Here is a 24495-nt window from a genome sequence, read left to right on the forward strand (position 1 = left end):
ATTAAAGACAGCTCCCCTTTACATTTTGTTTATGCATTTTTTTATGTTGGACAGACTGACTGGTTGTGAGATTACAGAGAAGTCCTGTGGAAGTTTGTCCTCTGCTATAGCAGTCTCTCAGCTCGAGGAGCTGCGTCTGGGCTGCAACAGACTGGGAGACTCTGGAGTGAAGCTGCTGTCTGCTGGACTGATGGATCCACACTGTCAGATACAGACTCTGGGGTGAGAAATAACCCGTTATGTTTCATCTTCTGTATGTTATAGTAGAATAAACATTTTATTACTGCATTTTTAAAACTATACCGTAACAATGGAAACACCAAGGCAACATAGTGTTACATTCTCTCCCTTTCCATCCCAAGGCTAAGGGAGTGTAATCTCTCCAGATGTTCCTGAGTCTCTCTGGCCCCTGTACTGTGGTCATACTCAGTCCTGAGAGAGCTGGACCTGAGGGACAACAACCTGTGGTACTCTGGAATGAGGATTCTCTCTGCTGGACTGAGGAACCCCAACTGTGCCTTACAGACTCTTAGGTAGATTATACATTTGATATTGTGAAAGTGGCAGGTAGCCTAGCGGTTAGAGAGGCAGGTAGCCTAGCGGTTAGAGAGGCAGGTAGCCTAGCGGTTAGAGAGGCAGGTAGCCTAGCGGTTAGAGAGGCAGGTAGCCTAGCGGTTAGAGAGGCAGGTAGCCTAGCGGTTAGAGAGGCAGGTAGCCTAGCGGTTAGAGAGGCAGGTAGCCTAGCGGTTAGAGAGGCAGGTAGCCTAGCGGTTAGAGAGGCAGGTAGCCTAGCGGTTAGAGAGGCAGGTAGCCTAGCGGTTAGAGAGGCAGGTAGCCTAGCGGTTAGAGAGGCAGGTAGCCTAGCGGTTAGAGAGGCAGGTAGCCTAGCGGTTAGAGAGGCAGGTAGCCTAGCGGTTAGAGAGGCAGGTAGCCTAGCGGTTAGAGAGGCAGGTAGCCTAGCGGTTAGAGAGGCAGGTAGCCTAGCGGTTAGAGAGGCAGGTAGCCTAGCGGTTAGAGCGTTGGGCCAGTAACCGAAAGCTTGCTGTTTCTAATACCTGAGCCGACAAGGTGAAAAACCTGTCTGTGTCCTTGAGCAAGGCACTTAACCCTAATTTGCTCCAGGGGCGCCGTACTACTATGGCTGACCCTGTAGGTATGCAGTCATAGTAAATAATTTTTAACTGACTTGCCTAGTTAAATAAAGGTTACAAATAAAAATGTAAAAAGCATACTGTAAACCTCAACTTAGGTAGATTACATATTTGATATTGTGAAAGCATACTGTAAACTTCAGAACCCAGGAACAGTAGAATAGGAATGATTGAACTGCATGTAAATAGAATTTAAACTTTTTAACCTAAAAAATATATACTCTAGCAGCTGTTCATTGTTTTATGCTGTGTCTTCTCTCTGTAGGCTTTCTGGTTGTCTAGTCACAGAGAAAGGCTGTACGTTTCTTGCCTCTGCTCTGGAGTCAAACCCCTCCCACCTGAGAGAACTGGACCTGAGCTTCAATCACCCAGGAGACTCTGGAGTGAAGCTGCTCTCTGCTAGACGGAAAGATCCACACTGTAGACTGGAGAAACTCAGGTAAATGGAAAATGTAGTTGATTTGACTTTTGCTTCTGTAAATTGCGCCGACAGAGATGGTCACCTCGCTTTGCGTTCTTAGGAATCTATGCAATATTATTATTATTTTTCTTACATTGTTAACACAGGAAATCTTAAGTCTTATTACATACAGCCGGGAAGAACTATTGGATATAAGAGCAACGTCAATTACCAACATTACAACCAGGAATACGACTTTCCCGAAGCGGATCCTCTGTTTGGACCACCACCCAGGACAATGGATCTAATCCCAGTAGCCGACTCAAAACAACGGCGCCGTAGAAGGGGCAGACAGAGCGGCCTCCTGGTCAGGCTCCGTAGACGTTCTCACCGCTCCCGAGTATACTACTCGTCAATGTCCAGTCTCTTAACAACAAGGTAGATGAAATTTGAGTAAGGGTTGCCTTCCAGAGAGACATCAGAGATTGTAGCATTCTCTGTTTCTCGGGATATGTTGTCGGAATTGATTCAGCCACTGGGCTTCTCCATGCATTGCGCCGACAGAGATAAACACCTCTCTGGGAAGAGAAAGGGCTGGGGTGTATGCTTCATGATAAACGACTCATGGTGCAATCATAACATCATACAGGAACTCAAGTCCTTCTGCTCACCCGATCTAGAATTCCTTACAATCAAATGCCGTCCATTTTACCTACCAAGAGACTTCTCGTCAGTTATAGTCACAGCTATGTACATTCCCCCTCAAACAACTTCACTGAACTCTATGTAAACTGGAAACTATATATCCGGAGGCTGCATTTATTGTAGCTGGGGATTTTAACAAAGCAAATTTGAGAACAAGGCTACCTATATTTTATCAGCATATTGATTGCACGACACGCAGGGCTAATACTCTTGACCACTGCTACTCAAACTTCCGCGATGCATACAAAGCCCTCCCCCGCCATCCCTTCGGCAAATCCGACCACGACACCATCTTGCTCGTTCCGTCTTATAGGCAGAAACTCCAACAGGATGTACCAGTGAGGAGAACCATTCAACGCTGGTCTGACCAATCGGAAGCCACGCTTCAAGATTGTTTTGATCACGCAGGCTGGTATATGTTCCGGTCATCCTCAGAGAACAATATTGACCTACTCGCTGACTTGCTGAGTGTGTTTATAAAGAAGTGCATTAGAGATGTTGTACCCACTGTGACTATTAAAACCTACTCTAACCAGAAACCGTGGATGGATGTGGCATTTGCGCAAAACTGAAAGTGCAATCCAACGCATTTAACCATGGAAAGAGGTCTGGAAATATGGCTGAAGTGTAGTTATTCCCTCCGCAAGGCAATCAAACAAGCGAAATGCCAGTACAGGGACAAGGTGGAGTCGCAATTCAACCGCTCAGACACGAGACGTATGTGGCAGGGTTTACAGGAAATCACGGACTACAAAAACAGCCACGTCACGGACACTAACGTCACGCGTCCAGACAAACTAAACACCTTCTTTGCCCACTTTGAGGATAATACAGTGCCACAGTCACGGCTCGCTAACAAAGATTGTGTCCCCCCTCTCCTTCTCTGTGGCTGATGTGAGTAAAACATTTAAACATGTTAACCCTCGCAAGGCTGCTGGCCCAGATGGCATCACTAGCCGCGTCCTCAGAGCATGCGCAGACCAGCTGGCTGGTGTGTTTACGGACATATTCAATCGCTCCCTATCCCAGTCTGCTGTTCCCACATGCTTCAAGATGGCTACCGTTGTTCCTGTACCCAAGAAGGCAAAGATAACCGAACTAAATGACTACCGCCCCGTAACACTTACTTCTGTCATCATGAAGTGCTTTGAGAGACTCGTCAAGGTTCATATCACCTCCACCTTAACGGCCACCCTAGACCCACTTCAGTTTGCATACCGCCCTATCCCATTTGGACAAAAATAATACCTATATAAGAATGCTGTTCATTGACTACAGCTCAGCATTCAACACCATAGTACCCTCCAAGCTCATCATCAAGCTGGAGGCCCTGGGTCTCAACCCCGCCCTGTGTAACTGGGTCCTGGACTTCCTGATGGGCCACCCCCTGGTGGTGGAGGTAGAAAACAACATTTCCACTTCGCTGACCCTCAACACTGGGGCCCCACAAGGGTGTGTGCTCAGCCCTCTCCTGTAATCCCTGTTCACCCATGACTGCGTGGCCATGCACGCCTCCAAATCAATCAAGTTTGCAGGTGACACAACTGTAGTGGGCTTGATCACCAACAACGATGAGACAGCCTACAGGGAGGAGGTGAGAGGTGTGGTGTATCACAGCCTGGTACGGCAACTGCACCGCCCTCAACCGCAAGGCTCTCCAGAGGGTGGTGCGGTCTGCACAACGCATCACCGGGGGTAAACTACCTGCCCTCCTGGACACCTACAGCACCCGATGTCACAGGAAGCCAAAAAGATAATCAAGGACAACAACCACTCGAGCCACTGCCTGTTCACCCCACTATCATCCAGAAGGCGAGGTCAGTACAGGTGCATCAAAGCTGGGACCGAGAGACTGAAAAACAGCTTCTATCTCATTGCCATCAGACTGCTAAACAGCAATCACTAATTCAGAGAGGCTGCTGCCTACATTGAGACCCAATCACTGGCCACTTTAATAAATGGATCACTTGTCACTTTATACAACGCCACTTTAAATAATGCCACTTTAATAATGTTTACATTATGACATTTTATACCATGTATTGCACTCAGCCTATGCCACTCAGCCATCGCTCATCCATACACTTATATGTACATATTATCATTCACCCCTTTAGATTTGTGTGTATTAGGTAGTTGTTGGGGAATTGTTAGATTACTTGTTAGATATTACTGCATTGTCGGAATTAGAAGCAAAAGCATTTCGCTACACTCACATTAACATCTGCTAACCATGTGTATGTGACCAATAACATGTGATTTGACTTGTTAACACCTCATTGTTCAATGGGCTTTCAAGACTTTATTTTATGTAGTGAAATCATGAAGGTGATCTCCACTGTAATCAGGTTCAATAGGTCCTACATTACTCTTTTTTCATCCCACAGTTTGGACCATGGTGGAGAGTCCAGAATCAAACCAGGCCTGAGGAAATGTGAGTCATCAAACTACAATTAGAAAGATAAAAGGTAGCTTTTTAAGCAAATTGTAAATAGAACATAACATATGTGTTTCTGCCGTTTTGTCTTGCTACAGATGCCTGCCAGCTGAAGTTGGACTCAAGGTCAACAGATGGTGACCTGACTCTGTCCGAGGCCAACACGAGGGTGGTGAGGAGAACGCAGGTTGACCCATATCCTTATTTAGATTTCTCAGATTCAGATGACTCAGATTACTCACATCGGCCCAAAAAGTCTGATAAGTGGGCCAAAGTACGCTGCAGGGAGCCCCTGTCTGATGGTCGTTTCTACTGGCAGGTTGAATGGACTGGCTGGGTTGATATTGGGGTGACATATACACCCAGATGGGATCTGGAGAAGAAGAGGTCTTGGGGGCTTTTCTGCTGCAATGAACAGTACACATTTATTCATAGTAACAGGATCTCAGTTGTATCAGTACCCAGACCGGACCCAAAGTGTATAGGAGTGTATCTGGACTTTCCGGCCGGCACTCTGTCCTTTTACAGCGTCTCCTCTGGTACACTGACCCACCTGTACACGTACCACACCACGTTCACTGAGCCCCTCTACCCTCAGTTCAAAATCATGTGTGATGAGATAGAGATATTTGGCTCAGTTAAGATCCAAACTCTGTGAATGAAACAAACTGGGAGACTCTGGAATGAAACAAACTGGGAGATTCTGGAATGAAACAAACTGCGAGATTCTGGAATGAAACAAACTGCGAGATTCTGGAATGAAACAAACTGCGAGATTCTGGAATGAAACAAACTGCGAGATTCTGGAATGAAACAAACTGCGAGACTCTGGAATGAAACAAACTGGGAGATTCTGGTATGAAAGCAGCCATCACCAGAGTAACTGACAGACAGATTTTTTATGTTTGTAATTAGATTTAGTCTGTGGTTTTGGGGGGAGGGTTGAATTGAACTTTATCGATACCCAGATGGGAAATCAAAATGGTACATTGATGATCTAAACAATGATTCATGTCAATAAAGTTTTGTAGGAAACTGAGAGTCATGTTGTTGTGTCTCTGTCTGATATAAAGTGATGAAGATGACACCTATCTGTCTCATCACAATGACACCTTCACTCAGAGAGAGGACAATGATGTTTTGATTAGAAACCTTTATGTAGTAAACGTGATAAATATTTACCATTCACACATCGTTCAGCTTTGAGTGGAAATGGTCTTTGGAAGTTGTTTGATGTTTATATTATTTATTATTTTATTATTGTTGTGGTTATAGTTATCATTATGTATTATTATTAATATGTTTATAATTATTCATTTGTGTAAAAGCTATTTGAGTTTAGTTGAAGCAGCTGAAACCAGAGAACCCTCCCAGTAATGGAAGAGGAGAGGGGGGGTGATACTGCAGCATGAGATGTTTCATCGATGATGTAGGCCAAAAATCCATCTCGTTCCAACCCCTTGCCGGCAGTGAGAGGAAACGTCAAACGGATGCTTCACATTTATACATCCAGTGAATTATCTGTGTCATTGTTCTGTCTGTGGTGATACTGCAGACTGCTAGAGGAAAGAGGGGGAGGAGGGGGGGGAGAGAGACTGCAGACTGCTAGAGGAAAGAGAGAGGGGGAGGAGGGGGGAGAGAGAGACTGCAGACTGCTAGAGGAAAGAGGGAGAGAGATACTGCAGACTGCTGGAGGAAAGAGAGAGGGAGGGGGGGGGGGGAGAGAGACTGCAGACTGCTAGAGGAAAGAGGGAGGAGGGGGGAGAGATACTGCAGACTGCTAGAGGAAAGAGAGAGAGGGGAGGGGGGAGAGAGAGACTGCAGGCTGCTAGAGGAAAGCGAGAGGGGGGGAGAGGGGGGAGAGAGAGACTGCAGACTGCTAGAGGAAAGAGGGGGAGGAGGGGGGAGAGAGATACTGCAGACTGCTAGAGGAAAGAGAGAGGGGGGGAGGAGGGGGGAGAGAGAGACTGCAGACTGCTAGAGGAAAGGGGGAGGAGGGGGGAGAGATACTGCAGACTGCTAGAGGAAAGAGAGAGAGGGGAGGAGGGGGGAGAGAGAGACTGCAGACTGCTAGAGGAAAGAGGGGGAGGAGGGGGAGAGAGACTGCAGACTGCTAGAGGAAAGAGAGAGAGGGGGAGGAGGGGGGAGAGAGAGACTGCAGACTGCTAGAGGAAAGAGGGAGAGAGATACTGCAGACTGCTAGAGGAAAGAGAGAGAGGGGGAGGAGGGGGGAGAGAGAGACTGCAGACTGCTAGAGGAAAGAGGGGGAGGAGGGGGGAGAGAGAGACTGCAGACTGCTAGAGAAAAGAGAGAGAGGGGGAGGAGGGGGGAGAGAGAGACTGCAGACTGCTAGAGGAAAGAGGGGGAGGAAGGGGAGAGAGAGACTGCAGACTGCTAGAGGAAAGAGGGGGAGGAAGGGGAGGAGGGGGGAGAGAGATATTGCAGACTGCTAGAGGAAAGAGAGAGGGAGGGGGAGGAGGGGGGAGAGAAATACTGCAGAGTGATAGAGGGGAGGGAGAGAAAGGGAGAGTGATACTGCATACTGATAGAGGAAAGAGAGAGAGTGAGGAGGGGGGTAAAGGGAGAGAAAGGAGAGTGATAGAGGAAAGAGAGAGGGGGTGGAGGGAGAGGAAGGGCGAGAGAGAGAGAGTGAGGAGGGGGAGAAAGGGAGAGTGATAGAGGAAAGAGAGAGGGAGGAGGGGAGAATGATACTGTAGAGCAGGGGTGGGCAAAGTGTTTGTCTAAGATTTTTTTTTTTTAATAACAATTGTTTGCTCGATTTGTTCATCAAAATCAATTTGAGGGACAGAAAAAACGTCCATTATCAGGTCCATTATCATTTCTATAAATATATAGGTCCATCATCATTTCTATAAATATATTAGTCCATCATCATTTCTATAAATATATAGGTCCATCATTATTTCTATAAATATATAGGTCCATCATCATTTCTATAAATATGTAGGTCCATCATTATTTCTATAATATATAGGTCCATTATCATTTCTATAAATATATAGGTCCATCATCATTTCTATAAATATATAGGTCCATCATAATTTCTATGAATATATAGGTCCATCATCATTTCTATAAATATATAGGTCCATCATCAGTTCTATAAATATATAGGTCCATCATCATTTCTATAAATATATAGGTCCATTACCATATATATAAATATATAGGTCCATCATCATTTCTGTAAATATATAGGTCCAGCATCATTTCTATAAATATATAAGTCCCTTATATTTTCTGTAAATATATAGGTCCATTATCATTTCTATAAATATATAAGTCCCTTATATTTTCTGTAAATATATAGGTCCATCATCATTTCTATAAATATATAAGTCCATTATAATTTCTGTAAATATATAGGTCCATCATCATTTATATAAATATATATGTCCATTACCATTTCTCCATACTTTCTATCTAGTTTAATACATTTAAGTGTGGCCTGGATGGTAACAGAGTAAACAGTCTATGGCTTGTAAATTGGCTGGTGTTGCTAAACCTTTAGAAACTCCAAATTAATTATTAATCTTAAAAGGGCGTGCCAAGGCTATGTTATCGCATTTGACCTTTGATATTGCGACACTACAAGTTATGAGTTGACATTGGCAGGTGTTGCAAGAGAGCATACAGTAGACATTAAATCTGCCTACAAATGAGATCATGAGGGAAGTGAACATTTAGTCGGAGACAAAGAACACGTTGATTAGACAAAGAAAACTTAGGCTGAGTGCACTGTAACAAATTGCTGTAGTTTTTACAGTAAACGCGCACAGTAATTCCCTGTTTTATCCATTAACAATGTGTTAATGTTACAGTAAATGTTACACAAGCAAACAAAATACAGGTATGATGATGTACAGCTAATAACGGTTTGTCATAGGCCCATTGGATTATGGGATTGCGCGGTCTTTTCGGATAAATTCTTGTACAAGACCTCTACACTGAAGCAGTCATCAGGTGGGTTAATTAAATCATGTTTTACATTCATCAGCCGTACAATGAGAAGACGATTTCTCACTAGGGCACGGCTCCCGACGTAAAATTAACCTACAGAATCACATAGCCTATTGTAAAGAATTGGCCATTTGGGCACATCGCGCTTTCCACATGCCGGGGCAGTCTCGTGATGGAAGAGAACATCTGCAATTGCGGTCAGTAAGCTACATGAACCGAGGTAACGACAGTTTCAGATTGGATATTTCCTAACGTCCACCAACAGCAGTTAGGGACCGTCAACATAGTGACAAATCACATTTTTCAAATGTCAATAGCTCTTTAACCATTACTCCTAAAACGTTCAAAACTGGTTGTAGCTAACCCAATGGCATAGACACACATTTCACACACATTTTTTTTGTTGATTTTCAATTATTTATTTAATTAATTTAAATAAATTCAATAGCTCCTTGGTCATGTGACCTACTGACCTCAAACAACGTTCAGCATGTACACTGACTACCCTTCTATATTGCACACCCTTTAGTTTGTCCATTTTCATTTCACGCGTTTTTACATGAATTGTTCAAACTTTCTAATTTAAATAGCTCCTTGGTCGTGTGACCTACTGACCTCAAACAAACTTCCGAATGGCCACAGACTAACCTTATGCCTTATATATTGCACACCCTTCCTTTAAGCATCTCTGTTCAAACACCTCTCCTGTCCTGGCTCCATACAGCCGGATCTTTTGCGGATATTTTCAGTGTCCATGTGAAAGATAGTTATTGCTGGAAGATTTGTTAACTTCCACTTCTTTTTTTTAACCCCCATGTGAAATGAAGGCAAAATCCACCCCGTACAAAACCACTTTGTAAGAAATTAGTGTTATTATTTGTTAATTTTGAACAATTTTTTTTCCCTGGACAATAAGTCTCCGGTCCGGCTGGGTGAAAGCATCTGGTTCAAGCAAATTGTTAAAGAATATTCACAACAGAAGAACTGTCACGTTCCTGACCTGTTTTCTGTTGTTTTTATATGGGTTTAGTCGGTCAGGGCGTGAGTTGGGGTGGGCATTCTATGTTATGTGTATCTATGTTGGTTAATGGGTTACCTGATATGGTTCTCAATTAGAGGCAGGTGGTTTACGTTTCCTCTGATTGAGAACCATATTAAGGTAGGTTGTTTCACATTGTTTGTTGTGGGTGGTTGTCTCCTGTGTTTGTATGTTGGTACCACATGGGACTGTATCGTTTGTTTTGTAGTCTGTACCTGTTCGTGCGTTCTTCATTGTATGTAAGTTCTAAAGTCCAGGTCTGTCTACATCGTTTGTTGTTTTGTAGTTTGTTTAAGAGTTTTTCGTCTTCGTCTGTTTTTTGAAATAAATATCATATCAAATTACCACGCTGCATTTTGGTCATCTGATCCTTCTCTCCTCGTCTGAGGAGGAGGACGAAGTAGATGTTCGTTTGTGTCTACGTGCAAATGAGTAGTCTCGCATTATGTCTGTTTTGGGTCATTTGAATTTAGTATTAATGAACGGTTTGCTATTATGTCATTCCAGATCAGTACACAAGAACCTCTGCTCTCTTCCTCTCCCCCTGTCTGCTACGGTGGGCTCCACTCCCCCTGTCTGCTATGGGGGGCTCCTCTCCCCACTGTCTGCTATGGGGGGCTCCTCCTCTAAGAAGACTGTATTTAGGGGGAGAAAGAAGAAACAGGACTCAGTGTTGACCTGGAGTGAACTGAAGGGGGCACTATCCAGTAAGAAACAGAAGAGAAGCATCATTATTCCTACTCCGGACAAACTGTCGGTGGATAACCTGGAGAGGGAGGTCCTTACTACCAATAATACGTTTTCAGTGGCTGGGAGGAGGAAGGAGTCGCTGTCAATCAAGAGGCTGTCATTTGGTAACTCTAGGAAGGAGTCCGTGTCAATCAAGAGGCTGTCATTGGGTAACTCTAGGAAGGAGTCCGTGTCAATCAAGAGGCTGTCATTGGGTAACTCTAGGAAGGAGTCCGTGTCAATCAAGAGACTGTCATTGGGTTACTCTAGGAAGGAGTCCGTGTCAATCAAGAGGCTGTCATTGGGTTACTCTAGGAAGGAGTCTGTGTCACCGAAGAGTCTCTCTCTGGATAAGAGGAAGAAAGAGATTAAGAAATAGGTGAGGATGGGGTTGATGTCAGGGCTCTGTGCAGGTCAGTCAAGTTCTTCCACACCGATCTCGAAACACCATTCCTCTTTGGACCTCGCTTTGTTCACAGAGGCATTGTCATGCTGAAACAGGAAAGGGCCTTCACCAACCTGTTGCCAAGCACAGAATCGTCTAGATTGTCATTGTATGCTGTAGAGTTAAGATTTCCCTTCACTGGAACTAAGGGGCCCGAACCATGAAAAACAGCCCCAGACCATTACATCCACCACCACCCAAAAATATATTCTCCCTGCTTAACGTCAAGAAGGAGTCAAATCCCATAGATTATACCTGGCAAATGTTAAACCCTTCATTTAAACGTGACCTAGGACACAGACAGACAGACAGGCAGGCAGACAGACAGACAGACAGACAGACAGGCAGGCAGACAGACAGACAGACAGACAGACAGGCAGACAGACAGACAGACAGACAGACAAAAACAGTTTTGTATCACAAGCTAAGTCCGATTTGTTTGAGTACATTTCTATCCAATCACCAAGCCTGTTAGAATAGAACAGTTGCCGGAGTTTATGAAACTTTGTGGTTAACTGCAAAGAACAGGAAGTAGTCTACCCTACCTCACCCTGAACGTGAAACAGACAAACGAAAGTAGGAGGAAGAGAGAGCGCCATTGTAGACGGGACGACAAGACAACTTACATACGGTAAAGGTCGTCTTTTTAGGGATTCAAAGCTCTATATGACCGTTATATTGATACGTGATACATCCTACCCATGTTGTCCATGTTGTACATTTGTCTTTTACCTTTTCTGTTTATGTGTTGAGATTTAAATAATTGTCTGCTTTGCTGCACGGTGTCTCTCTCTTATCGTGGTCAGGTCGTTATTGTAAAAGAAAATGTATAAACTGGGTGGTTCGAGCTCTGAATGCTGATTGGCTGATATCCGTGGTATATTTAAGCAATAAGGCACCTCGGGGGTTGTGATATATATATATATATATATATATATATATATATATACCAGGTTAAACAATCAATATACTACGGCATCTTTCTGTAAGTCAACTATGTATCCTTTGTGTATCCTACATGTTTATGATGACAATTCTAGCCTTTTGTGGTTGTGGCATAGGACTACAATACTGATACCGAATTGAGAATGTTCTGAGGGCAAAAGGGAGTGCAACTCAATATTAGGAAGGTGTTCTGGGGGCAAAAGGGAGTGCAACTCAATATTAGGAAGGTGTTCTGGGGGCAAAAGGGGGTGCAACTCAATATCAGGAAGGTGTTCAGTGAATATTGTCTGTTCTCTCTCTGCCTCTGGCTCTCTCAGGGGAAGGGAACTGACTTTCTGATATCATGGATGAGACTCCTCAGTCACTCATTCCAGCCCAGGACTCTGGTCCACAGTCCTCCATTACGGTTCAGCCTACCCCTCCACAGTCCTCCATTACGGCTCAGCCTACCCCTCCACCGTCCTCCATTACGGCTCAGCCTACCCCTCCACCGTCCTCCATTACGGCTCAGCCTACCCCTCCACCGTCCTCCATTACGGCTCAGCCTACCCCTCCACAGTCCTCCATTACGGCTCAACCTGCTCCTCCACCGTCCTCCATTACGGCTCAGCCTACCCCTCCACAGTCCTCCATTACGGCTCAACCTGCCCATCCACCGTCCTCCATTATGGCTCAACCTGCTCATCCACCGTCCTCCATTACGGCTCAACCTGCTCATCCACCGTCCTCCATTATGGCTCAACCTGCCCATCCACCGTCCTCCATTATGGCTCAACCTGCTCATCCACCGTCCTCCATTATGGCTCAATCTGCTCATCCACAGTCCTCCATTACGGCTCAACCTGCCCATCCACCGTCCTCCATTATGGCTCAACCTGCCCATCCACCGTCCTCCATTACGGCTCAGCCTGCCCATCCACCGTCCTCCATTATGGCTCAACCTGCCCATCCACCGTCCTCCATCATGGCTCAACCTGCCCATCCACCGTCCTCCATTACGGCTCAACCTGCCCATCCACCGTCCTCCATTACGGCTCAGCCTGCCCCTCCTCAGACCTCCATTATGGCTCAGGGTGGTTCTGTTGTCGTTGCACCCCAGCTTGTTGGCTGCATTGTTGCAGGTTCAGTTTATCAACACATCAGTGTTACTATCCCTTCACATGGTGCTGGTAAGACAATTCTTTATTGTTATTTTTGTAGCTCAACAAAAACAAGACCAATTATTACAGAAATGTTTATTAGTTAATATGCAGTGTCCCTGTCAAATAATACAATACAATTAAGCTAATATGTTGTGTTCTGAAAGGGTACGACAGTTGAACTAAATTCATGAGGTATTTGTATGTTGTATTCTTCAAGAATCAATGGGTATACAGGAAATAATACATTTTAAAGTCCAAAAATTGATGTACCAATTGTAGACTAACACACAAGGTACGCCCATGCAGGAAATTGGACTTTGAAACTAGTAACTGAAGCTATTGTGTTCGTTAAGTTACTGAATACTGCAGATTAAAATACTGAAGTAAAGACACTTTATACATCCAACTACACTATCAATTTTCTTTCCTCATTAGATGAAGAGCTGCCAAAAGTCAAGGACAAACACAAGTCCAACATGAAGAAGAAGTTTGGGAGCATCTTTGAGGGGCTTGGAAAACGGGGAAACACAACATTGCTTGACAAGATCTACACAGAGCTCTACATCACAGCTGGGGAGAGTGAAGGGGTTAATAAAGAGCATGAGGTATGGCAGATTGAAGATACGGCTCGGACCAAAGCATTTCAAGACGATGCAATCAACTGCAATGACATCTTTAGATCTTTAGACCCGAAGACAGAGGAACATAATGACAAATCCCAATCCAAACAAGAGGTACCCATCAGAACTGTGCTGACAAATGGCATCGCTGGCATCGGAAAAACAGTCTCAGTGCAGAAGTTCATCCTTGACTGGGCAGAAGGAATAGCCAATCAGGATGTAGATTTTGTCTTCGCACTTCCATTTAGGGACTTGAATTTGATCAAAGATGACTGCAATCTCTTGAAACTCCTGAGTGACTTCCACCCTGAACTAACAGATATGCAGGACGCAAAGAAGGTGGTCGACGGTAAAGTTGTATTCATCTTTGATGGCCTCGATGAAAGCCAACTTCCACTGTGTTTCCATAACAACAAGAGGTTGTCTAATGTAACCGAGAAAACATCAGTGGACATGCTGCTGACAAACCTCATCAAGGGGAATATGCTTCCTGAAGCTCTCCTCTGGATAACCTCCCGACCAGCAGCAGTTGATAAGATACCCTCTGACTGTTTTGACCGTGTCACTGAAGTTCGAGGATTCAACGACCCACAGAAAGAAGAATACTTCAAGAAGAGATTCAGTGATGATGAGAACCTGGCCAGCAAAATCATCTCCCACATAAAGACATCAAGAAGCCTCCACATCATGTGCCACATACCGTTCTTCTGTTGGATTACTGCCATGGTTTTTGGGAAAATGTTGAGCAAAAATGACCATGGAAAAGTCCCTCTGACTGAGATTTACATTCGCTTCCTACTCACTCTGACAAACATGAAGAACAAGAAATATAATGGGAAAAACGAACCAGATCCTCGTAATCTGTCAGAGCCTGACGTACAGATCATTCTGAAACTTGGAAAACTAGCCTTCCAAAACCTGGCAAAGAGCAATTTGGTGTTTTCTGAAGACTATTTGAGAGAGTGTGGCATTGATGTCAATGAAGCCTTCTTACTCTCAGGGATGTGCACAGAGATCTTCAGAGAGGAGGACTCTATGTTTCAAGCAAAGATGTACAGCTTTGTGCATCTCACCATTCAAGAGTTCTTTGCAGCACTCTATGTTGCTTTCTCATATGCCAGTGAAAATGTCAACCCATTTTGTTTAAGAGACTACCAAGAGCTACCAAGAAAAAATTACAGTGTTTCTGGAGACACATATTTTGGAGACGGGGATGATGACTACAGGGATGATGACTGCAGGGAGGATGACTGCAGGGAGGATGACTGCAGGGAGGATGACTTCAGGGAGGATGACTTCAGGGAGGATGACTTAAGGGAGGATGACTTAAGGGAGGATGACTTCAGGGATGCTGACTGCAGGGATGATGACTACAGGGATAATGACTTCAGGGATGCTGACTTCAGGGATGCTGACTTCAGGGATGCTGACTGCAGGGATGATGACTACAGGGATAATGACTTCAGGGATGCTGACTTCGGGGATGCTGACTTCGGGGGTTATGACTTCGGGGATGCTGACTTCAGGGATGATGACTGAAGGGAGGATGACTTAAGGGATGATGACTTAAGGGATAATGACTGCAGGGATAATGACTTCAGGGATGATGACTTCAGGGATTATGACTGAAGGGAGGATGACTGAAGGGAGGATGACTGAAGGGAGGATGACTGCAGGGATGATGACTGCAGGGATGATGACTGCAGGGATGATGACTACAGGGAGGATGACTTCAGGGATGCTGACTGCAGGGATGATGACTGCAGGGAGGATGACTGAAGGGAGGATGACTGAAGGGAGGATGACTGCAGGGAGGATGACTTAAGGGATGATGACTGCAGGGAGGATGACTTCAGGGATGATGACTTCAGGGATGATGACTGCTGGGATGATGACTACAGGGATGATGACTGCAGGGATGATGACTGCAGGGATGATGACTTCAGGGATGATGACTGCAGGGATGATGACTGCAGGGATGATGACTGAAGGGATGATGACTACTGGGATGATGACTGCAGGGATGATGACTTCAGGGATGATGACTGCAGGGATGATGACTGCAGGGATGATGACTGAAGGGATGATGACTACTGGGATGATGACTGCAGGGACGATGACTGCAGGGATGATGGCTACAGTGATGAGGGCTACAGGGATGATAGCTGGAGCGAGGATGAAGACTACAGGCCACAACACAGAGGTTCTCAGCAGCTACAGAAAACATTGCATGACTTGCATAGGAGTGCGGTGGATGAATCTTTGAACAGCGAGACCGGTCACCTAGACCTCTTCCTCCGCTTCCTTCTGGGCATCTCACTGGAGTCCAATCAGATACTCTTGAAAAGCCTAAAGCTCCAGACGGAGGGAGACACAGAGAGCATCCAGAAGACCATCCAGTACATCAAAGATAGACTTTCAGACAAAAAACAAAGACAATATCCCTCCCCAGAGAGGTGCATCAATCTCTTTCTCTGTTTGATTGAGTTGAACGATACCTTGTTTGTGAATTAAATTAACCTCTTAATAAATGGATCACTAGTCACCTTCAATAATGCCACATTAATAATGTTTACGTATCTTACATTACTCATATCACATGTATGTACTGTATTTTATACCATTTACTGCACCTTGCCTATGCTAATCGGCCATCACTCATCCATATACTTATATGTACATATTCTCTTTCACCCCTTTAGATTTGTGTGTATTAGGTAGTTGTTGGGGAATTGTTAGATTACTTGTATTAGGTAGTTGATGGGGAATTGTTAGATTACCTGTTAGATATTATTGCACTGTCGGAACTAGAAGCACAAGCATTTCGCTACACTCGCATTAACATCTGCTAACCATGTGTATGTGAGCAATAAAATTGGATTTGATTTGATTTGAAATTTGATTTGGTACGGCTAAGAAAGAGAAAAACACTCTCAGGCTCATCGACTGTAGTCAGTGCAAGAGGGCCAACTGACAAATACGGCTGTGTAAGATGGCAGCCTGACTTTCCCACAGAAGAAACGGAAGAAACTTTGGAGGCAAAGCGTAAGGAAATGGAGCAGCGTTATTCCAGAGAAGGACCAGCAGGAGGTGACAGAGGACAACTCTCGCAGCTCATGCAAGCAACATTTTACTTACAGCGCTGTGCCATCAACGCTAGTCCAGCATTTAAGAAATTTAAGTTTAAGTTTATTTAATATTTAATTTAAGCCGAGCTGAGGAGTAAGTGGCCATACCTTTTCACACAGAAGGAACTCTACAACCACTTCAAGTTACTGGCAGTGGTCTCAATCCTGGGAAAAATGGATGCAACGATGGCGAGAAAAATAAAAGATTTATCATCCAATACTTCCGCTACAAACCAACAAATGAAGAGGTTCATCCTGTCAAGTGTCGGGGTAGGTTCCTTGTCAATCATTGGCTTATTGGTGAAATCAGCAGTCAGACAAAATCTTCTTTAAGTCAATCAAACCTTTTTTAATGCAACTGCAGACAGAAATGAACAGTGGAAACACAGCATGTATGTTTCAGAGTAAGTTCTGCGACCAAGCAGAGGGCACAGCTGATTATATACATGTGATCACTCCCTGGTGGTGTGATCACCTACATCAATGTATATGTCCAATGAGTTGAGGTTACCTTAATGCAGATACCTAGAAGAGTAGCTTCTCTAAATTCTAAGTATCATCAGCATGTTCCACTGTCGCACGAGATCAAAGTGGCCAACCTAGACAGTGTTTACTTCTCAGCTCTTTACCTAGTTCCAGTTTGTCTCTCGCCTAGCCTGCAGGCACGTTCTTGCAACAGCTAGGGTGTAACCGCAATGACTAATATGGCTACAGTTGAAGTCTGAAGTTTACATACACCTTAGCCAAATACATTTAAACTCAGTTTTTTACAATTCCTGACATTTAATCCTAATAAAAATCCCCTGTCTTAGGTCAGTTAGGATCACCACTTTATTTTAAGAATGTGAAATGTCAGAATAACAGTGGAATGGACACATTGTCGAGGAAGTAATGCTACTTGGGATGTTTGGAAATGTCTGGCATTTACTCAACTTGAGTAGGCAACACTTATTAAAGCTTGAGTATGTCGTTTTGGGAAGGGCATAATTAGAAATCTGTGGATAAGACAAAATATCCACCGAGATCTTTTCTAACCATAATCTCACATGATTAAAAAGTCCAACGACCCTTACCAATACTACGTACTCTGCATTTAACCTGGGAGTGAAGGTAATGACAAGCCTCCTAAGATAAGCCCAGGCAGACATGTCGCTCTGTTGAGAGTAGGACTACTACCCCTCTTAGTAGGAAACAAGATATAAATATATATATATATACACAAAACTCTGTTGAGAGTAGGACTACTACCCCTCTTAGTAGGAAACAAGATATAAATATATACACTGCTCAAAAAAATAAAGGGAACACTTAAACAACACAATGTAACTCCAAGTCAATCACACTTCTGTGACATCAAACTGTCCACTTAGCAAGCAACACTGATTGACAATAAATTTCACATGCTGTTGTGCAAATGGAATAGACAAAAGGTGGAAATTATAGGCAATTAGCAAGACACCCCCAATAAAGGAGTGGTTCTGCAGTTGGTGACCACAGACCACTTCTCAGTTCCTATGCTTCCTGGCTGATGTTTTGGTGACTTTTGAATGCCTCAGTCCCTTGTTCCAGCTCAGGACTCCGGTCCCTCGTCCTCCATTACGGCTCATTACGGCTCTTGTTGGCTGCAATGTGAGGGGTTCAGTAACATTAATATCACTATGAGCTCAGGACTCCGGTCCCTCGTCCTCCATTACGGCTCAGGGGGGGGTTCAGTAACATTAATATCACTATGAGCTCAGGACTCCGGTCCCTTGTCCTCCATTACGGCTCAGGGGGGGGGGGGGGTTCAGTAACATTAATATCACTATGAGTTCAGGACTCCGGTCCCTCGTCCTCCATTACGGCACGGGGGGGGGGGGGGGGCGGGGGGTTCAGTAACATTAATATCACTATGATCTCAGGACTCCGGTCCCTCGTCCTCCATTACGGCTCGGGGGGGGGGGGTTCAGTAACATTAATATCACTATGAGCTCAGGACTCCGGTCCCTCGTCCTCCATTACGGCTCGGGGGGGGGGGGTTCAGTAACATCAATATCACTATGAGCTCAGGACTCCGGTCCCTCGTCCTCCATTACGGCTCAGGGGGAGGGGGGTTCAGTAACATTAATATCACTATGAGCTCAGGACTCCGGTCCCTCGTCCTCCATTACGGCTCAGGGGGGGGGGGGGGGGGGGTTCAGTAACATTAATATCACTATGAGCTCAGGACTCCGGTCCCTCGTCCTCCATTACGGCTCGGGGGGGGGGAGGGTTCAGTAACATTAATATCACTATGAGCTCAGGACTCCGGTCCCTCGTCCTCCATTACGGCTCGGGGGGGGGGGGGGGGGGGGTTCAGTAACATTAATATCACTATGAGCTCAGGACTCCGGTCCCTCGTCCTCCATTACGGCTCGGGGGGGGGGGGGGGGGGGGGGTTCAGTAAACATTAATATCACTATGAGCTCAGGACTCCGGTCCCTCGTCCTCCATTACGGCTCGGGGGGGGGTTCAGTAACATTAATATCACTATGAGCTCAGGACTCCGGTCCCTCGTCCTCCATTACGGCTCGGGGGGGGGGGGTTCAGGGACATTAATATCACTATGAGCTCAGGACTCCGGTCCCTCGTCCTCCATTACGGCTCGGGGGGGGGGGTTCAGGAACATTAATATCACTATGAGCTCAGGACTCCGGTCCCTCGTCCTCCATTACGGCTCGGGGGGGGGGGTTCAGTAACATTAATATCACTATGAGCTCAGGACTCCGGTCCCTCGTCCTCCATTACGGCTCAGGGGGGGGGTTCAGTAACATTAATATCACTATGAGCTCAGGACTCCGGTCCCTCGTCCTCCATTACGGCTCAGGGGGGGGGGGGTTCAGTAACATTAATATCACTATGAGCTCAGGACTCCGGTCCCTCGTCCTCCATTACGGCTCGGGGGGGGGGTTCAGTAACATTAATATCACTATGAGCTCAGGACTCCGGTCCCTCGTCCTCCATTACGGCTCAGGGGGGGGGGTTCAGTAACATTAATATCACTATGAGCTCAGGACTCCGGTCCCTCGTCCTCCATTACGGCTCAGGGGGGGGGGGGGGTTCAGTAACATTAATATCACTATGAGCTCAGGACTCCGGTCCCTCGTCCTCCATTACGGCTCAGGGGGGGTTCAGTAACATTAATATCACTATGAGCTCAGGACTCCGGTCCCTCGTCCTCCATTACGGCTCGGGGGGGGGGGGGGGGTTCAGTAACATTAATATCACTATGAGCTCAGGACTCCGGTCCCTCGTCCTCCATTACGGCTCGGGGGGGGGTTCAGTAACATTAATATCACTATGAGCTCAGGACTCCGGTCCCTCGTCCTCCATTACGGCTCGGGGGGGGGGGGGGGGGGGGGTTCAGGAACATTAATATCACTATGAGCTCAGGACTCCGGTCCCTCGTCCTCCGTTACGGCTCGGGGGGGGGGGGGGGGGGGGGGGGTTCAGGAACATTAATATCACTATGATCTCACATGCTGCTGCTGACATAAACTTTATATCTCCGTTTTTTTACGAAGATAAATAGATATTTATTTTTATTAAGAGCTTGAGTATTTCCTCTCTCTACAGAGACAAGTCATCCAGCTACTGGTGAGTCACACAGAAATGTGTACATTCGCAAAAGAAATAGAGGACCAAATTGACTCAATTTCAGTGAATCAAACCTCTGTATTATTTGAAATGAACAGACACAGCATTGCTAAAATAACACAGAATTTTAATCTCCATTATAGTTCACTTTTCGTCTGCATTTTGCGACATTTAAAACACAGCGGTGGCCTAAACTTTATCCTATTTAAGGTGAATTTATTAAGCTAACATCGTGAATTGACCTTGCAAAGAAGTCACACATTTTAATCTTCAAATGATTATGTTACGTAGCAGCCTCTACATTGGGAGTACAAGGTTAAGTACTGTACAAAACAACCCATGATGAGTCAACCAGCATGAAGCACACATGGTTTGGTTTAGGCAATTTCATTCGTTTGGCATTTGGCAATGTGAAACCGACCAGACCAAATGAAAAAATATACAATGTAGCAAATAAACAAACTCTGATTAGAACTATGGCAAACTAACTTTGTGTGAAAACGCCCATAGTGACATATAACAGACACGAGAACGGAAAGCTTCAAGTTCCTCTGCGTACACATCACAAACAAACGGAAATGGTCCACCCACAGAGACAGTGTGGTGAAGAAGGCGCAACAGCGTCTCTTCAACCTCAGGAGGCTGAAGAAATTTGTCTTGACACCTAAAACCCTCACAAACTTTTCCAGATGCACATTTCAGAGCATCCTGTCGGGCTGTATCACCGCCTGGTACGACAACTGCACCGCCCTCAACCACAGGGCTCTCCAGAGGGTGGGGCGGTCTGCCCAACGCATTACTGGGGCAAACCCCCCCCCCCCTCCTGGACACCTACAGCACCCGATGCCACAGGAAGGCCAAAAAGATCATCAAGGACATCAACCACCTGAGCCACTGCCTGTTCACCCCACTATCATCCAGAAGGCGAGGTCAGTACAGGTGCGTCAAAGCTGGGACCGAGAGACTGAAAAACAGGTTCTATCTGAAGGCCATCAGACTGTTAAACAGCCATCTACAGCACTTTAATAATGTCTCCGTATCTGGCATTACTCATCTCATATGTGTAAACTGTACTCTATACTATTCTACGGTATCTTAGTCACTTTAATTGTGTGTAAATATTGCATCACCCATCTCATATGTATAAACTATTTTCTATACTATACCACCGTATCTTAGTCCAATGCCGCTCTGACATAAGTATATTCTTAATCCATTCCTTACTTAGATTTACGTGTATTTTGGGTATATGTTGTGAACCTGTTAGATATTACTTGTTAGATATTACTGCACTGTCGGAGCTAGAAGCACAAGCATTTCGCTACACCCGCAATAACATCTGCTAACCACGTATATGTGACCAATACATTTGATTTGATTTGTACAGATTATTCTGAAGCTTGGAAAAGTAGCCTTCCAAAACTTGGAAAAGAGCAATCTGGTGTTTTCTGAAGACGATCTGATAGGGTGTGGCATTGATGTCAAAGAAGCCTTCTTGCTCTCAGGGATGTGCACAGAGATCTTCAGAGAGGAGGACCCTATGTTTAGAACAAAAACATACAGCTGTGTGCATCTCCCCGTTCAAGAGTTCTTCGCTGCACTCTACGTGTCCTGCGTTTATGTAAGTGAAAATGTCAACCTCGTTCATTTCAAGACATACAAGGTTACCGGTTCCTCTTGATGAGGAACACATCTTCCCTCAACCTGAAGCTTCTCAGAGAACATTGTTTGACTTGCAGAGGAGTGCTGTGGACGAAGTGTTGAAGAGCGAGACCGGTCACCTAGACCTCTTCCTCTGTTTTCTTCTGGGCGTCTCACTGGAGACCAATCAGATCCTCTTGAAAAGCCTTGAGCTCCAGACGGAGGGAGACACAGAGAGCATCCAGAAGACCATCCAGTACATCAAGGATAAGCTCTCACCTGGCAACCATGGCAACCAGGTTTTTATAGTCTTTTTGAAGCAGTACTCCTCGGAGCAGTGTTTCAATCTCCTTCTCTGTTTGATGGAGTTGAACAATAACTCGCCGGTGGAGGAAATTCAAAGTCGGACTGAGAGGAAGTTGACCCCTGGTCAGTGTTCAGCGCTGGCCTACATGCTTCTGATGTCAGAGGAGGTGCTGGGTGAATTTAACATGAGAAAATACAGTACAACACTAGAGGGTGGTAGGAGACTGGTCCCGGTAGGTAGACACTGCAGGAAGGCTATGGAAGTTCAGGGTGAATTTAACCTGAGAAAATACAGTACAACACTAGAGGGTGGTAGGAGACTGGTCCCGGTAGGTAAACACTGCAGGAAGGCTATGGAAGTTCAGGGTGAATTTAACCTGAGAAAATACAGTACAACACTAGAGGGTGGTAGAAGACTGGTCCCAGTAGGTAGACACTGCAGGAAGGCTATGGAAGTTCAGGGTGAATTTAACCTGAGAAAATACAGTACAACACTAGAGGGTGGTAGGAGACTGGTCCCGGTAGGTAGACACTGCAGGAAGGCTATGGAAGTTCAGGGTGAATTTAACCTGAGAAAATACAGTACAACACTAGAGGGTGGTAGGAGACTGGTCCCGGTAGGTAAACACTGCAGGAAGGCTATGGAAGTTCAGGGTGAATTTAACCTGAGAATATACAGCACAACACTAGAGGGTGGTAGAAGACTGGTCCCAGTAGGTAGACACTGCAGGAAGGCTATGGAAGTTCAGGGTGAATTTAACCTGAGAAAATACAGTACAACACTAGAGGGTGGTAGGAGACTGGTCCCGGTAGGTAGACACTGCAGGAAGGCTATGGAAGTTCAGGATGAATTTAACCTGAGAAAATACAGCACAACACTAGAGGGTGGTAGGAGACTGGTCCCGGTAGGTAGACACTGCAGGAAGGCTATGGAAGTTCAGGGTGAATTTAACCTGAGAAAATACAGCACAACACTAGAGGGTGGTAGGAGACTGGTCCCGGTAAGTAGACACTGCAGGAAGTTGGAAGTTCAGATGTTATTTATCATCGGTTTGCTTTGCAAGCATTTGTAGAATTCCATGATTACATACAAACCAAGTCCAGGCCAGAAATGATTATAAGTCCTTAACAGAGGACAACAGATCATTCCATAATGGCCAGATTCACTAAGGTTTGCGGGGGACAACTTGTGTTACGTATAAAATGACACGGAAGTACCTATTATGCTGTTATTAATGTGATATTTCTTATAAGGATTATTAAAAGCAGTTACACAATAATACAGATATTAGTTGCACATACACTTCTTAAAATCCAATTTGACTACAGGAGATACACCTGTCACAACAGTAGCAGATAGCCAGCTAACCTACGTGGCAAGATAGCCAGCTAATCTGTCACTATGTTAGCAGATAGCCAGCTAACCTACGTGGCAAGATAGCCAGCTAATCTGTCACTATGTTAGCAGATAGCCAGCTAACCTACGTGGCAAGATAGCTAGCTTCATCAAGCATCAAAAGTTATACTTAATTAAACATCTAGTTTTTCCTCTCCTCAGAGGACTGCTCCCTCACAACCAGATGCTGGGTTATTGTTGCATCAGCTCTCCAGCTGCCTGGCTCACACATGAGAGAGCTGGACATCAGTCACCACGTCATGATTGACTCACACCTAAAGCTCCTCTCTTCTGGACTGAGGAGTCCCAACTGCAGACTGGAGTTTACGGATCTGAGCTACGTCGACACGGAGAAGTCAGGGCTCGATCTCTTGACTTCTGCACTGGGGGAATCGCTGCACAGTCAACTGCACACGCTAAGGTGAGTAGGTTACTTTTTCTCCCTCGGTTTGTGGGGTGCGTTCTCAAAGAGGACTGCTATGATACGTTAGGCTCATCTCTGACGTCGGAGAAGAGCCATCTGACAGAGCTGGACCTCAGCTACAACAAACTGACAAACACCAGGGTGGAGAGGATCTCCACTGGGCTTATGAGTCCACACTGTAAACTGAAGATACTGATGTGGGATATTTATCACAACAAGTGTTTTGAGTAATGCCAATCCATACAGCCCCTTTAATTCCATATTCTCTCACGCCAGACTTGTCCGATGTGAGGTCACTTCCTGTGGAAGTCTGTCCCTTGCTCTAGCAGCCTCCCAGCTGGAGGAACTGCATCTGAGCTGCAACACCCTGGGAGACATGGGACTGAAGCGT

At 45.3% G+C, this 24495-nt stretch overlaps 3 protein-coding genes across 3 annotated transcripts in view; all 3 read left to right on the forward strand.

Annotated features, from left to right (window-relative positions):
- Positions 1–379: 379 nt before the first annotated feature.
- LOC129839644 (neoverrucotoxin subunit beta-like) lies at positions 380–5734 on the forward strand. Its single transcript, XM_055907179.1, has 4 exons — positions 380–533; positions 1417–1590; positions 4644–4690; positions 4792–5734. Exons 1-4 carry the CDS (start codon positions 478–480, stop codon positions 5349–5351), a joined length of 837 nt encoding a protein of 278 aa, XP_055763154.1. The 5' UTR covers positions 380–477; the 3' UTR covers positions 5352–5734.
- Positions 5735–11454: 5720 nt separating this feature from the next.
- On the forward strand, positions 11455–16484 carry LOC129839638 (uncharacterized). The gene is made up of 4 exons (XM_055907170.1): positions 11455–11518; positions 12150–13001; positions 13410–16311; positions 16348–16484. Exons 2-3 carry the CDS (start codon positions 12176–12178, stop codon positions 15131–15133), a joined length of 2550 nt encoding a protein of 849 aa, XP_055763145.1. The 5' UTR covers positions 11455–11518; positions 12150–12175; the 3' UTR covers positions 15134–16311; positions 16348–16484.
- A 5448-nt stretch (positions 16485–21932) lies between these two features.
- Positions 21933–24495, forward strand: part of LOC129839275 (ribonuclease inhibitor-like) — a 3226-nt gene continuing 663 nt past the window's right edge. Inside the window, exons 1-3 of the mRNA XM_055906585.1 lie at positions 21933–22650; positions 23843–24101; positions 24381–24495. The exon at positions 24381–24495 is cut by the window's right edge and continues 40 nt beyond it. Of these exons, the coding sequence (XP_055762560.1) occupies positions 21969–22650; positions 23843–24101; positions 24381–24495 (1056 nt within the window). The 5' untranslated portion in view covers positions 21933–21968. The remainder of the gene's footprint in view (positions 22651–23842; positions 24102–24380) is intronic.

The sequence above is a fragment of the Salvelinus fontinalis genome, chromosome 40, assembly GCF_029448725.1.
Source record: "Salvelinus fontinalis isolate EN_2023a chromosome 40, ASM2944872v1, whole genome shotgun sequence".
NCBI lineage: Eukaryota > Metazoa > Chordata > Actinopteri > Salmoniformes > Salmonidae > Salvelinus > Salvelinus fontinalis.